The 15,842-nt window shown below is 38.6% G+C and overlaps 3 protein-coding genes across 6 annotated transcripts; 1 reads left to right on the top strand and 2 right to left on the bottom strand.

Moving 5' to 3' along the window:
- Positions 1-633: 633 nt before the first annotated feature.
- On the bottom strand, positions 634-7,978 carry LOC121635821 (cyclin-Y-like protein 1). Of its 3 annotated transcripts, none has more exons than XM_041979169.1 (10): positions 7,087-7,978; positions 6,913-6,987; positions 6,801-6,853; positions 6,604-6,704; positions 4,947-4,982; positions 4,554-4,605; positions 4,361-4,480; positions 3,139-3,305; positions 2,880-3,042; positions 634-1,247 (listed from the first exon to the last, which is right to left on the bottom strand). In XM_041979169.1, exons 1-10 carry the CDS (start codon positions 7,244-7,246, stop codon positions 1,131-1,133), a joined length of 1,044 nt encoding a protein of 347 aa, XP_041835103.1. In that variant the 5' UTR covers positions 7,247-7,978; the 3' UTR covers positions 634-1,130. The 3 variants fall into 3 exon arrangements, with proteins under 3 accessions (XP_041835103.1, XP_041835104.1, XP_041835105.1); XM_041979170.1 differs by having other exon boundaries at positions 6,801-6,835; positions 7,087-7,977; XM_041979171.1 differs by lacking the exons at positions 6,604-6,704; positions 6,801-6,853; positions 6,913-6,987; positions 7,087-7,978 and adding an exon at positions 5,066-5,317 and having other exon boundaries at positions 4,947-5,033.
- A 504-nt stretch (positions 7,979-8,482) lies between these two features.
- mettl21a (methyltransferase 21A, HSPA lysine) lies at positions 8,483-10,623 on the top strand. Its single transcript, XM_041979054.1, has 3 exons — positions 8,483-8,891; positions 8,965-9,076; positions 9,205-10,623. Exons 1-3 carry the CDS (start codon positions 8,745-8,747, stop codon positions 9,600-9,602), a joined length of 657 nt encoding a protein of 218 aa, XP_041834988.1. The 5' UTR covers positions 8,483-8,744; the 3' UTR covers positions 9,603-10,623.
- A 544-nt stretch (positions 10,624-11,167) lies between these two features.
- On the bottom strand, positions 11,168-15,610 carry LOC121635740 (cyclic AMP-responsive element-binding protein 1-like). 2 transcript variants are annotated; one of them, XM_041979052.1, is made up of 8 exons: positions 15,500-15,610; positions 13,034-13,130; positions 12,793-12,939; positions 12,563-12,663; positions 12,241-12,380; positions 11,828-12,010; positions 11,544-11,697; positions 11,168-11,466 (listed from the first exon to the last, which is right to left on the bottom strand). In XM_041979052.1, the coding sequence occupies exons 2-8, from the start codon at positions 13,118-13,120 to the stop codon at positions 11,322-11,324; spliced, it is 957 nt and encodes a 318-aa protein (XP_041834986.1). In that variant the 5' UTR covers positions 13,121-13,130; positions 15,500-15,610; the 3' UTR covers positions 11,168-11,321. The 2 variants fall into 2 exon arrangements, with proteins under 2 accessions (XP_041834986.1, XP_041834987.1); XM_041979053.1 differs by lacking the exon at positions 15,500-15,610 and adding an exon at positions 15,335-15,437.
- Between the last annotated feature and the right edge of the window lie 232 nt (positions 15,611-15,842).

Genomic DNA, 15,842 nt, shown 5'->3' with positions numbered 1-15,842 from the left:
TTACCTGACAACTGTATGGAAATTTTACTTCTTTTTTCCTGAACTTCATCCGTTGAGAACTGAAAGCAGCATGACAGTGATTCAAAGAAACTGGACTGATGGCTATAGCGGGCTGGTTCTGTGCTGAGGACGGCTGATCCATTAGAGTTGATGTTACACCTTAAAATAGACAACAATGCAAACTCTCACACAACATACTGAATAAAGAATGGAGTGTGTTCAGTCAGAGGTTTCTTCAGATCTGCTGCAATGTGGACTGGTCAATCCATTCTTACTACTCATCCATCCCCCCCCCCCACCACATCTTTCTGTCTCAGGAACCATCTTGGTCCTGAGTCGGCTTGGGTCACTGACATCCTGAGATTGAACTCCCGCACCAAGTCTCCTTCCAGCTTTGAATCATGAGAACCAGATTAGCCAATCAGAGAATCTCATTCATACCCTTCATTAAACCAGTAAACACACATTGTTGAGGCCTTGTCCTTGCTGGTGAAAGTACTGCAGGTGAAGACAAGTCTTCTAAAGCAACAGCATCTCTTACAACATATAGAATCACATTTAATAGGTAATCCAGTTTTTTTTTTTGTCCCGCAAACAAAACACCATGACACACTTTCCCAGCTAAGCCTCATCTTTCAACAGTGAGTGCAATTTATTTGATTTAAATAGTCTTGTACATTTCACAGCTATAAGAGCCTACATAGTAAGCAAAACATAATCTACTCGTTGTCCGTGTGCAGAACTACACCACAGGGTAGCTCCAAGACAGTTTGTCCAGGAAACGCAGGTGGAGAAGAGATGGCAGCTGACAGATTACTCCCTCAAAAGACTGACAGATATAAAAAAAACACCAATAATTCTGGTCTTGTGTGACTTTAGGAGGCGTTTTCATGCAGTTTCCCCTCCAACACTCAACATCTGACCATGCTTTGAAGGCGAACGCTGCAGTTCGTTATAATGAACACACAAACTTGATTCATCATATTACAGTAATGGTGTAAATTAAACCTCCAGTCATTTCTTCCTCCCAAACTTTAAATTTAATTTTGGAACCTATGAGTTGCTGATAATACTACTACTTTGGAAACGTCTGGTCATCTTTGCCAGATGTAAGATAGTGCTTGCAGGCTTTAAGACAGCACAGCCTGGGAGTTCCTGATGCCGACCAGGTTGTCCGCACTGACAGACCTCCTCATGGCAGATTTACTCAGGTCCTTGTACTTGTCCTCACACAGCCTGGATATAGCCTGGAAATGGTGAAGGCACAAAATTACCACCTGACAGCAAGATGATAAAAGATGCGGAGACTTTAAACATAAATCAATTTCAGTATTTCCTAAACAAATGAATCAAAGCAAGCATAAATTTCGAGCACTGAAAGCAGAAAGAAGAGAATCATATATAACCTGCCCCTTTCACACAAATACTTCCATTAAACTAATAATAGATCAAATCTAAAATTAAACTAAAAACAGCTGTAGGCCAACATGCCGCTGCTTACCAAGAAATACTTCAACCTTCACATCACAGAGCAAAACAGAACATTAAAAATTAAACTATCATTTTTTTATTATAGCTTCTTTAATTTTTTTAAACACAATAACTGATTTAGCTTTTTTTTAGTTTCGTTATCCAGATTGTATCCTTTCTTATTATAATGGATTTGCCTTTTTTCCAAATCTTTTTTTCTATGTGGACTGGTAAACATTTCCTAGGAATTGTACAGTAGCGTCAAAATACTGTAAAATGCTTGATGATCAATTTTAAATAATTGTAAATAATGGACTGGGTAGCTCTCTATATCTGCTTTGCCTAATGATTTGTTATTGCTCCTTATTTTAAAATAAAAACTGAATTAATTGATTTTTTACATGTAGTTCCCAAACTTTCAATACAATAAATCAGATATGGAGCAATCATAGAATTACCAGCAGATATAGTGCATTATTGTCCAATGAATCCTTTATTTTATATAACATAACAATTGTTTTTGCTATTTTTGTTTTTATACGATTAATGTGTGATTTCCATTAAATATTTTCATCAATAAAACCCAAAGCCTCTATTACTAAATACCATGGAATATATTTCATCAAGATTTAGGGGCAGTTTATTTGCATTAAACCACTTTTATTTCTATCTGTTCATTCTAGACAACCACTATCACATGCCCTATATTGTCACCTGCATAAAAAATGGTATCATCTGCAAATAAAATACATTTTAACAGTTTGGCTATGTTAGCATTGTCACTAATATACAAAACAAACAGTCTGGGAACTAGAATTGACCCTTGAGGTACCCCACAAGTTACATAGCATGTACCTGATTTTATTTATTAGAACATACTGTCATCTGTTCTTTAAATAACTGGCAATCCACTGATATCGCACCTTTCTGATACTGTATTTACTTGTTATGATTTGTGTTGTCAAATGCTTTATTTTAGGTTAAAAAAAATGCCAATTAAATCATTTTTCTTACATTCAGATATTCCATGTTCATTCCATTAATGCCATTAATGTTGAACATTTTGCCCTGAAACCATTTTGATGTAAAATATTATGTCTGTTAAGGAATATTTTCCAGCCTGGCAACAAATCATTTTTCTATAGTTAAATTATTTTAAATCTTTTCTAGGGGTGGCATTATTTTGGTCCAGACATGTTTCATTATTTTTTTTTTTTTTTTTAATAATTATGCTGAAAAACAATTAAAAAGCAATGTCTAATTTTCATTGGTTGATTTATAGTAAATCTTTATTATTTATTATAAATTTTGTCAGTTTCAAGTTGTTTCAGTGACTTTTGTGGGTCTTGCTTTCATTAACAAATGAGTGCTTTAAATACTTTTTTTTTTTTTTTTTTTTAAATACTCACCTCCAGTTTTTGAGCCCGCTTGTTGCTGAGCGGCTCCAGAGGGAAACTGAGGTTGTTATCATCAGCCAGCGAGCGCAGGTCAAAGTAATACTTTGCGTAGACGCTGGCTGGGACGTTGATGTTGAACTGGAGCAGCTCCAAGAAGTGCCGCTCCATCTCATTCCTGCATGTCAGAGAATTTAGCACTTTTATCACAAACAAGACTGTGGCAGCTAAACCATGAGTACTGTTTTTTATTTGGATAAGGAGCAACACTCACATGTCCTCCACTGTGATATCTTTGAGGATTTGGCAGTAGTCGACGTTCCACACTGCCTGGTCGTCCCAGACCTTGGAGGCCAGTAGGATGGCACCAAGAACGATTCGCTTCCAGTTACAAGGACAAATGTCCATCTCAGCGTACGTCAAAAGCCTTTCCAGGTACACCTAATATGACACACATAAATTCAAACTGCTTTTAATGTATTTGAAGTGGATATAAAATGTGCACATAACTCTGTTAAATTACAGATTTTTTGTGATGTTAAAAAACAAGACCAAAATCACGTAAAACTTTTTCTCACCTTTAATGTGACTTAGAAATTGTATTCAGTTGGAAAAACTACAGTAAGTTGGTTGCATATCAGATTGTGAGGGATCTCTTGTGTACAGCCCCCTTCAGGTCACTCCACAGATTATCAACTGGCTTGAGATCTGGGCTCTGGCTAGGTGAAGCCATTCTTTCGTTAATTTGGATGTTTGCTTGGGGTCATAGTCATCCTGAAAGGTGAAATTCCCCTATAGCTTTCCAGCAAAAACCTGAAGGATTTAGGCCAAAAGTGTGCGGATAAATCTCTCCATCTTGACTAAAGCCTGAGCTCCAGCTAAAGAAAAGCAAATCCAAAGCATGATATTGCCACCGCCGTGCTTCACCATGGGTATGCCAAGTTTTGTTTGTATTTAATGTTTAACCTTGATCTCATCAGACTATAACACAGTTTCCCACAAGCTTTTGGGAGACGAGATGCTTTCTTCTTTTTTTTTTTTTGCAAATTGTCGCCATGCTTGAATGTTTTTCTTTTCTTGCACCCCTACTGGATAGTTAAGGCATATGGAAAATATGGGAGGTCTCTTGGCAGTCTCCCTGACCAGTTATAAAGTTTTTCCATCCATTTCTGGGGGATGTCCAGGTCTTTGTCACTGTTATAACTGTTTCCCTCATACTTTCTCTTTCTGAAGACTACCTTCACTGTGTTCCATCACATATCCACTGCGGTGGGAATGTTTCTGAACCTGACTGATACCGTTTAACAATGAGATCACTTTGTTGCTTTAACTAATGATGATTTATCATGGTCTTATTTTTAACATCACAAAAGCTTTGCATTTTAGCAGGTGTGTACACTTTTGATATCCATTGTACACTCAAAATGGTATGAACAACATAACAGGTATGAATCTTTTCAGATGTTTGTAGTTCCAGCTGGGTGTTGGAAATGTACCAGAGTGACGATGGCACACTCAGCAGTGAGCTGTGCGGAGCTGAAGAGCGTCCTTATGAAGCGGTAGATGAGCTTGTGTTCAGGGTCAACCACAGAGTAGTCATCTGGAACTTTGTCTCTCTGTGGAGCAGAGAGTCATCATCACTGGTTCATCAGCAAAGTCAATATCATTGCACCATCAAGTCAGACTCACCGACAGAGGGTGCTTCTTCTCATCGAATATATCCAGCGAACGGTTTGAATCTCTGCAGGAGAGTTTTACAGGACAATGTTAAATGTGCACAAACTTCTATCTGGTTACACAAAATGACCACTCATCAATGCGACTTTAATACAATGCTGGGCAAAAAGGTTTTGGAAACACCCTAGCTGGAGTAAATTTATTCAGCTGTGTTATTTGCTGTAACTGTAACCTTGTTTTTCAACAAGCCTTTTTTTCCCCTTTTAGTCATGCTTTGCAAAGCCAGGATATTTAGGTATTAAATAAAATAGCTTTGGGTCATATCTGTTTTTGGCTGCCTTTTAGATCCCAGCAAAACTTTGTATGCTGCTCTGTGAAAGAAACAGAATTTCAAACTTTTCCTACCTGTTTTTTATGTGGTAGTATATGGCCAATGCAACACTGGAACAGACAGAAATCAAAGTAATGACCCACATGAATTAATTCCATTTTTTTGCACCAAACAAAACCTTCTATATCGCAATTACATATTACAAGATGAATAACAACCAGTCCATCAAGAATTAAAAAAGATATTTGTGTGAGGATTAGAGCTGGGTATCGAATCAATTCGATTTACAACAGTTTATTTCAATTCGATTTTGGACAAATTCGATTCGATATTGATTCATTTACAGCTAATAATGTAACACTACGTATTTTTCTTGAATAGTGAAGGTGTTCTCAGATAACTATTTTATAAAACACTGAGTGCATTTACTTGACAATCAAAATCAGTTATCTGTGAGTAATCAGATTACTGTAATAATTTCATCTGACACATCTACATGCATTTTTAAAATGCAAGATCAATACAGTGTTTCCCCAGATTCAGAGCTAGAAATGCTGTGATGGAAAAAACAAAACAAAAGAAAAGAAAAACCTCAGGACCTCAAAAGTTTACCTTTTTAAATGTCCTGATGAAACTGTTTCACTCAGTGGAGTCGCTCTAAATATTCTTAAAGTTCAGATCTCAGATAACGTGTTGATGTTAATAAAATCTACAAAGAATTCTAGATCGATTTTAAACCCATAATCGGATTATTCCATTAATGGCTGTAGATTCGGCTTGTTTAGCTGTGCGTGTTGCCATGACGACTGTGATGCTTTCGGCCTAACACGGGAGCAGGAGAAATACTCCATCTGCTCCTCACTCCAGCAAGATGCTTCCATCTTCACCTGCCTGAGAGAATTTAGAAAACTGTCATATTTTTGTCTGATTTTCAGCTGGTTGACGTGTTTTCCGACGCGTGCGCGCTGTCCTGCTCTGGGCTCGGAAACCTGTGTGTGCGCGCATGTTTCTGTGTGCACACAGAGGGCAGGCGCAGCTAAGACATGCCGTCATGTAAATCAGATACATAGCATCAGACTGTTTACTGTTTGATAAAAAAAAAGATGAAATGTAAACCTGTTCTAGAGGAAATGTGAATTTAAATGACCATGTCAGAGTTATTTAAAAGTACATATATGCATAGTGACATCACTTCCTGTTGCAGAACATGGTGGCACCCGTTAGCTTTAGCTGCTAACATGAGTGCCCATGGTCTTAGCGCTTGCTGGTCATGTGAGTAATACACTGCAAAAGACTTTATAGATGAAATTAATCCACAACAATGAATGAAAACATCTGAATGTGACATTATCTCAGCAAGAGAAGCTGATTTTGGATGGAGGCAATATGGGAAACCAGTTGTGTATGTGTGTGTATATGCTAAGATCTTGCCAAGCCTCAGTAAGTCACGCAAAGGTAGCGTCACATTACCGGAAATGACATAAAAAATCTGTCACAAAGTTTTATGAATCAATAATGTGTTTTTTTTTTTCTTTAAATCGATTTTTATAAACCCAGCCCTAGTGAGGGTATGTAGAAGATTGAGGTGAAATAGAATAGAATAGAAATACTTTATTAATCCCTTCAGAGAGCCCTCAGGGAAATTTGGGTACTAGTAGCAATACAACACCAACAGTAAAGCAGGACAAGCACAAGACACAATATTTACAGGTACATAGCAAAATCACCTACCATTTGATGGTGCTCTTGAGGTTGGGTTGGCTTACTGTGCTATCGTCAATGAATATTGTAGAGCAGGAGCTGTACTTTTTAGTCAGAAGCCCTGGGGATGTCTAGTATAGAAAGAATTTACAATTTGAATTTAGATTCAATTAAAAGCTTCTTTCTTTTTTTTATTCGTTTAGACTACAAAAAAGCTTATCACTTACATGGTTCATGTAGTTGCTTTTCCTTTTTTCACGCACTGAAAATAGAAGAGAAGCTTTGTGACATAGTGAGAAACATATTCATATGTTAGTAAACTTAAAGAAAAATACTGACCATCTGTCTGGGACTTGTTGAGGAAGAGGGTGCTAGCTCTTGGGTGGTCTGATGGGTTTGCCTCTTGGGCCAGTTCTGTGGGAGTTTTTATTTTGCAAATTAACTAACCACACCACACATGTAAGCAATTTCAGGCTAAGACATGAAAAACTAAGCTGAGAAACCATCACGCACCATCAGGGAGCTCCCTATCACTGATGTGCTGCAGGTAGGTCCCAGTGTCTTCACTCACGTCCTCAGTAGTGGTGATGGGACACTCGTCCAATTCCACTTGTCTCCTGCGGATCTTTGGACTCTCGCCAGGAGAGATGCAGCAGGACACGGATCCTCCCATCACTGACCTACAACAGTCCTGCTACAGCCAGAACTGGTTCCCATACAACTGAGGGCTGATAACACTGTGCTTCAGGTGCAAAGTTCAACCTAAATCTTTGAGGGGGCGGTTTCAAAATGTAACACTTATGTGCATGAAACTAGTTTCATACTAATTTAGTGGGTCTATGACATTTAACTACTAATTCAACTTGGTTTATTAGGAACTAATCAAGCTGCAAACTAGAAAATACAGCTTCTGAGCAGAATGGCATCTATGCAAAGACAACCAAGTGGTTATCTGCGGTATGTGCAGGACAGCTGACATATTCAGGGCGTGTGCGCAGCATAGCACTAACGCACTTGTAGAAGACTTACATGCGTGGACTGAATAGTTTTGGACCGTGAATAAGTAATATCAGCTCATTTTAAGGTATGGAGTCGAATACGAAAGAGTCAGGAGCTCCTCTATCTCCATCCATGGCTAGCAGGCTAACGCTAGCTTCCGCACCTCAATCCATTCCTGGCTTCTCCTTCAGTGGGACAGATCCGTCCATTTTCCCTGTAGCTGAAGGCACTGTCACGGTTAAAGGCTTTTTTTGGCCAAACTAATAGATAGATTCACCAACTGGAAAAAAACTCCAGAAATGACAGAGGAAGCGTAATAGTAACAAGTATTAAAAATTCATCCACCGTTAGCTTTCATCCCGTCGCATTTACGGGAGACGTGTCTTGATGTCAAGTCAATTGGAATGCAAATGCAGCAGCAATTTCCGGTTGACTCTTTCAAACTAATAGAATAAAATGAGTAATAGCATATAGGCTACAACAGATCTGAGAGTTTCTAGGTGTTATGAATTAGTTTTATTATTATTTACGCCGAAATATGCATGTATTTACACATTTTAAATATCCACACGATAACAAACACAAAAGTTTGAATTGCACACTCGTAAGAAATTGCTACAGTCAAAAATAAATGAAAGATTGAACATGAAAAATAAATAGATTTTTTCACACAGAAATTTGAACCAATTTGCAAAGTAACAAAAGCTAATTTCCATTATTTATTATCAGCACAAACGGAAACTATAAATCTAAATAATATTGGAAACTTTATGGATATTTTGCTGTATCTCTGGTCCAGGACACGCCCCCTCGATTACAACCACGTCCGTTTACGAGCTTTTCTATTGGCTAATATCATCAAACCTGTAGTGTGATTGGTTTAACGTGCTCACTGGCGTATCAACACTCAGCTTACACGTAAATTACTCCCAAAGCTTCAAATTAAATCGGAGACCCTCCAAAGCTAACTGGGTCTAGCAAGTAACGAGAGAAAGATACAAAAAAATCGCCTTTATTGAAAATGAGATGCAACATTTTTTAAAGTAGACATAATGAAACTATGTCGGAAGATGGCAGTAGTGTAGCGCTAAAATTTCCGTGAAGAAGAAGAGCAGCGCATGAGTAAATTTAGACATTGGTGAAAACATTCCTATTATTTACATATTTAAAGCATGGCTCTTGTTCCTTATGTGGAAAATTCGTTACCTGCGCTTTCCAAGCTTCACAATTCATCAGCAAGATTCCGCTTTGCTGACCACGATCTCAGTCTTGCACAGGACTGGAAAAAACTCGGAGTAGCCGCTGTTGTGTGGGATGCGGTAAGTGACAGGAAAGGCAACAAAACTCGTGTTTCCAAAGTGAATGGTTTACTGAAGTGCATTTCTTCTCCAGGCAGTTGTCATGTGCATGTATCTGGAGTTGGGAAGAGTGGAGTTAAAGGGAAAGCGAGCTATTGAACTGGGAGCTGGCACTGGACTTGTAGGAATTGTGGCAACCCTGCTGGGTAAGTGTATTACTTATCAGTTATAAAACTTATATAGCTAAAAATCTTGACCATGGTGCCAAGGGAATGCATGTCAAGTCACCTAACGTGGATCAAAGTGTTTCCTTCTTCATTCTCTACTTTACTAGGTGCTCACGTGACCATCACAGACAGAGAGCCTGCCCTGGACTTCCTCACTGCCAACGTGAAGGCTAACCTTCCCCAACATTTTCAAGAATCAGTGGTTGTGTCTGAACTGACCTGGGGTAAAGGCCTTGAACAGTACCCTGCTGGAGGATTTGATCTAGTTCTGGGAGCTGACATAATTTACCTGGAGGACACATTTAAGTCTCTGCTGCAGACTCTGGAGCACTTGTGTTCTGACACTACTGTGGTGTTGCTGGCCTGTAAGATCCGCTATGAGCGGGACACAAACTTTTTGAGCATGCTTAGGCAGCAGTTCAAAGCTGAAGAGGTCTACTATGAAAAAGAGAGGGACATCCACATATACAAAGCATATAAACTACCCCCTAAGGGGGATTTATGAGAACTCATTCATTCCACATGATGATCAAACAAGAAGTTTTAAAAGTCTGACCAGAAACACATTTATTAACAGCTGCCAAAAATCTTATCTTATCTGAATAGCTTGAACATAAAGCACTATATTATACAAGTTGGTGCTGACATTTAGAAATTGTGAATAAAAGAAAAATGTATGAATAGCAACATAAAAAAGCATACCATCTTATGACTATACATATCTAAATTTACAATATGGCATTCCATTATGGTGAAAATATCCACTTTGTTCAAACATTAATTATTTAGTTGCACTTTACAATCCTCTGGCAGGGTGTAATCAAACTGTAGATGGGGTGTGATGATCCATAAAATTAATCCTGATCAAATGAAAGGTGATCCCTTGATTGAGTAGCAAAAGTGTAAAATCTTTTGAGATATCTCAGCTTGCAGCAGGCTTTGCCTACTTGTGCTGAAATCTCAACATGTCTGTCAACTTGTATAAAATGTCCAAGGATTGTAAATGCAAGGAAAGTGCACATGCCACTTTGTATTCCTATAAATATAATTTGAGGGACAGACTCAGCAGTGGATGCCACTACATCAAGATACTGGTATCATCATTAAAACTTAACCCTTGCAGAATATTTTTTTTCTCCTTTAAAATGGTACACAAGTCAATTAAGAGAAGATCTGAGACAGTAAAATATAGAAACCAGGCAATCTACCGTTACAGTGATGTAGCAGATATATTATTTCTTTCATTGCAAAACAATTAAGGCTTGTTATTTTTGGTTTTTGTTCAAAGAGAATTGAATTTTTTTTTAAAAAGGGATTTAAAAATCCAGAATACAAAAATAAGGAGAACTTATTTAAATGCCACTTTAAAAATAAAAGTTTAACCGTTTGTTTTCATTACGTTCTCTGATAAATGAGCATCTTGTATTAACTGGAGGCAAACTTTAGGAGGAAACAACCAAACCTCAGTAATTATACATGTTAACTCTTCCTAATTGTTGATTTAATAAAAACAAAAAGAAACAAATGAGTCCAGAGGTCTTGATTTACCATGTCTTTAGAGCTAGAGACAGAGGTTGGTAAAGTCAGTGCTGTCCTTGACTTGAGTGTCTTACTGCGGTTGTTTTTCCTATAAAAGGCAAAGTAAATTTACATAAAAAAAGTCAATGGCGTTACGAAGCATATAATCTAATACAGAACAAATACAGGTCAAAGATAAAACATCCAAGACACAGTCCATCTATAGTTCAAAGCAGTTAAGTAACAGAAGTTAATGCAAGAGCAAAGTTATTAATACAAAACATAGCACATGAAGGTAATCCCCTCCATGAGTTCCATCTATGGTTACTGTCAATTCCCCATTGCTGGTGGGGATGTCCAGTTTGACCAGGCACCAGTAATGGAAAGCTTCCCTGTGTGGTGTGACCAGTCTGTTCTCCACAGATGTTCTGTGTAGCCGACGTCTTCTCCACATTTCCAGCTGAATGTTCTCTCGTCAGCCTTTTACGGGAGCTGATGGGAGAAAGATGTCAAATAGCTGAAGTAGGATGGAGTATTTATATCCTCTTTTTCTTTTAAAGTCCTGGTGAGTCACTTTACAGAATTTTCAGCAGTTTTTAAAAAGAAAGCAGAAGAGTAGAAAAAGGAGTGGCTTCTAGATGCATGGCTCTGTGCTGAGTCTCTGTACATGGGGGACCGGTGGGAACCTGACAAGCTCCTGACCTCTTTACTCTGATTTGTGACAATACAAGTCTTTGAGGGCTTTTAGTTCCTCAATGAGCGTTTTGTTCTGGTTCTCCAGCACCGCCACACGGTTCTCCAGACACTTGACGTACTCCTTCTTCTTCCTACGGCACTCTCGGGCTGCCTCCCTACAGGTCATAAAGAACATACGAAGTTGAAAGCTAAGACTGTTACTCCTTTAGCTTTAAAGTCAAGGAACACATACCTATTTTTCATCAGCCGGACCTCCCTTTTCCGTGTCACTTCCTCTGTTGCTCCTGCAGTCCCCAGTGCAGGCGAAGTTGCCATGACTACCCCAGGAGTGATGGCGCTGGTTGGGGCTGTGCGGATTTGATAGGCCTGAACGTCACCGGATGCAGCTGACAAGCAAAAGTGGACAAACTTGTTCAAGAGATAAAGTGTGGATAAATTCACATCACGCTCTCCCAGATCTCACTCATTCCTCTCCAGGGTGCCGAAGCAGACCATAACGGTAAATCATTCACTCACCTTGTACAACCACTTGGTTACTGGGCACTAGGATCTGCTGCCCGTCGCTGGTCTGAGCATACTGTAGGATGGTGGCACCAGGCTGGGCTGCAGCAGCATTGGCCATTGTGAGAGTCTGAAGGCCCTGAACTCCATCTGTGCCATTATTGGCCAGCTGAATGGCCCCACCCTGGGTAATGGCAACTGCAATAAGGAAATACTGTTAGAAATGTGTTTTTCCTTAAAATATATCTTTACTTAAATGCTATAAAAGGTGGGTATTTTCTAAATAATCATGCCTTAGTGTAACAAAAGCAAACAACTGAATAACCTTGCATTTACTATCAAGACTATAATTAATTTTCTCCAAATTTAACCTGTGTGACACGTTTCCTCAAAAACCACTAATTCTATGTCTTCTAAAAAGAACTTACTGTACTGGCCACTGCTGGTCTGATATATGGGAGTGGGCATTGTAACTGTAGTGATAGCCGGAGCTGTGTCGTCTTCTGACTTCTCTTCCTCAATTCGAGGCACTGCTGGAGCATCTGACGATAAGTCGTTGAGAATCTTCCTGTGGAAAAGAGAAAAGAAATCTTGCAGTTATTGTGTAGCATTTCTTTAGATTCAAGGAAAAAAAAAAAAAACTATTTTCTTAGGAAAATGTGGGAAATGAAACTGATAAAGGAATTAAAACATAACGTTTCCATAGGAGGAAAGAGCTCTACAGTGTCTTTGAATTAACATAAAACAGACCTATAAGAAGGCCGCCTGGATAGGATCTCTCTCCTCTTCTGAGAATCAGTGACACTGTCTACAGATTCCTGAGAGTCCTCACTCTCTGCAACAGTTGATATCTGCAAGTGAATCAAAAACAAACATCCAGCATCCTTAACAAGCTTTGCTTACAGCTTCATAGTGTCATCATTTGTGTAATAAAGGTTGCACAGGAACAGTTAAAACTGCAGTATTTTCCCTCATCTTACCTGTACTGTCTGGACATGAGGGGACTGAATGACAGATGGCTGAGCAGCTTGGATCACCCCATGCACTTGGACTGTTTGACCATTGGGTAGCTGCACTAGAGTGACTGTGGGACCACTGGATGACACCTGACCTGCTGCAATGGATGCCTGAAACCATTACAACACAAAACCAGTTATCTTGTTCAGTTGATTTAATCAATGCATTGCAATGTGTTTAATCTTCCATGATGACACGCGTTACCTGTGCCAGAGTGATATGCTGGGCCTCAGATTCTGAGACAACTGTTTCACCACCTTGCTGTGTATCTGTACCAGCCTCCATGATCATTTAAAATATGCTTTAAAACAGAAAAAACAAGCTTATTTATAGATAATACTTCATGTTTGATGCACTGCCATCAGTTCTTTGTAGTTAAGACAGTAGCATTATATATTGCTGCTTCTTCAGAGATGCCTTAACATGCAACATGTTTGACGGAAGGAAGTAATATTACAGAGGATTAGTTATAAATCTGGGATTAGGGATGGGAATCTAAAACTGGTTACACTCACATTTCATTGAGAAACATGACAATGGCTCTAATGTCTGCATTGGAAAGACCAATAATTGTAACAGATAATAGGTCAGACCATGATTAGAGTACTTGCTGGAGGTCTCCCTGATATACAGCTGCAATATATTCTTTTACTTTTTATTCAATCAAATTAAAGGAGTAACTTCCTGCTTTCTGAGAGTTCCTCCTAGTGGCAAAGATATCCCTGCTATATGTCTGTATGTAGGTTATTAACATGGGCCATGCATAATACAGAGAGCAGAGAAGAAATGACATGCAGTCATGTAAAAAAAATAGTATCAAATATAAACCTGTGCTAATGGAAAAATCTAAAAGCAGACGGGGTGTCGATGTAGCAGAAAAAATGTAGTGAGAAACCAGATATTGAAATTATGCATCACTTATTTATTCACATGGTGAATTTGTTTAAGGTTAAAGTGGCAGTAATGCATTAATGAGCAACACAATACAGTGTTCAGTATTTTATTAAATTCTTGGTTGACTTAATGTTAACATCTACAGAGTTTTTGTATTAAGTGATGTTTTATTTACCTTTTTCAGACCAGATCTGTGGGTTTGGCATTTACATCATCACTTTGAAGATATTGTTCTGAAAGATTTTGTTTATGTGGAGTTTTTTTTTTTTTTTTGGACACTATTAATCTGTGTTATATACTCATTTCCTCATCGAAAATCAGGTCAAGAATTGATCAGGGAATCAATAAAGAACCAGATCGATAGGCAGACTTGATAATGGAACTGATTAATAACATTTTATCAATTTCCATCTCTATACTTGATACAATAAAAAAGACCACCACAACCTTTCAAAGCTGCCAAAGGTCTACTGAATTAAAAGTTAATAGCATTTATTATAGACCTGTTGCTGACCAGAAACAATAGCATGGACTGGACTGGGAGCTATTTGAATCTTAAATTGCTTCATTTTCTGCAGTTAACCTGTATAAACTTCCAGCAGTCAAAACAATAAATTATAATAAAGAACCTGCAAGCTAGCATTGTTTTGTAAACACAGCATTGCTTCTTTTGTGCAACCAAACAAACGTGAAACAAAAAATGCAGCACATTTGTTCTAGTGTACCAGTTTCAATTACGCATTTAGATTTAATTAAGAAAAAAATATATCTATATTAATACTAAAATACAACAGAATACTCTCGTGTGTATAAAATTATATATATATATACATATGGAGATAGAGCAAATGCAATATAAATAAACTATTTCCCATGTATCTGTTCCTGTGAAATATCGCGATGAAAAAGGATTACAGTAACAAGATTGCCCACAAAGTTAGTTGTGCCTCACTTGTTGGGTTTCTCGGTGGAGGGTGTGGCTGAGCTTAGCATGCTATAATGATTTTTATTTACTGCAGTTGTCACTTGGCTTACCAAAGGGACACGGCAAGGTTTAACATGATGTAAATCAAAGTATATTACGGTATTACATACTTGCACACTTCCCACTTACGCCAAATGCTGCAGCTAAATCATAGGCTAGCAGCTTTTGAAATGTTACCAAAGTTAGCATGTAGGTTAGCTAGCTTCAGCAGAATGACTTTCATTGCCGCCGTTAGCATGCTAACAAGCCAGTAAGAATTATTTCATTACAGTAAGCAGTATATTTCACATTTATCAAGGGTGTGATTAAGATAGATTTTTATCAGTTTTGCACAAAATAATGCATGTCTGTTGTTAGATTTTATCCTTCGATGAAGGCCAAACACATGCGTTAACCGTTAGGTTGCTAGCTTGAAGCTTGTATGGAGGGAAATGTCTGCATGCATTGTATGCCAGTTTTGTTTCCAACTAGGACACCCACTTTCACTCACAAGTTTGATGGTTCAGTTTTAATTTAAAACATAATTTACATAACTTTGCGTTAACATTACAGGACTAATTGGTTGAGAAATGTATATCTTTAGAGTTTATTAAATACGCAATTAAAGCCCTCTCCCATTTTAATACCTATATCTCTGTTGAGCAAGCCTTGCAGAGACTGAGTCATTTTGTGAGCCTCTGCAACACCGCCGCCATGATCTCTTTGTTGGCTCTGTACGTATTTTGGCCACAAATAACATCTCTGGGCAACCGTATATCTGTTTAGCAAACATCGGATGCGTATCCTCTTACCAACACAGACTCGCTTCGTCACTCCCGGGTCTACGGAGCTCCACTTTTATTCAGACCGACACGTAAGAGACCGCGTCAGGCTACACCTCCGTCGCGTCACCGAGAACAACAACACGGAGAGGAGGATGAGGGAGACGACGACAGCGAAAAATCAGCTCTGCCGAGAGGAGTCGAATGCTGACGGAGAAGACCGGAAGTTCCCGTAAACAACCGAGGAAACGGGGCAAATCACGGAAATTGCCGAGGAAACCACTAGTCCTTCAACTCTATCTATCTATCTATCCATCCAGCCATCCAGCCAGCCAGCCAGGCCGCTCATCACAGTGTTATAACATTTGAAGTC

Source organism: Melanotaenia boesemani, chromosome 24 (genome assembly GCF_017639745.1).
Source record: "Melanotaenia boesemani isolate fMelBoe1 chromosome 24, fMelBoe1.pri, whole genome shotgun sequence".
NCBI lineage: Eukaryota > Metazoa > Chordata > Actinopteri > Atheriniformes > Melanotaeniidae > Melanotaenia > Melanotaenia boesemani.
The sequence above is the reverse complement of the archived record's forward strand: the minus strand, read 5'-3'. Positions and strand labels throughout refer to the sequence as shown.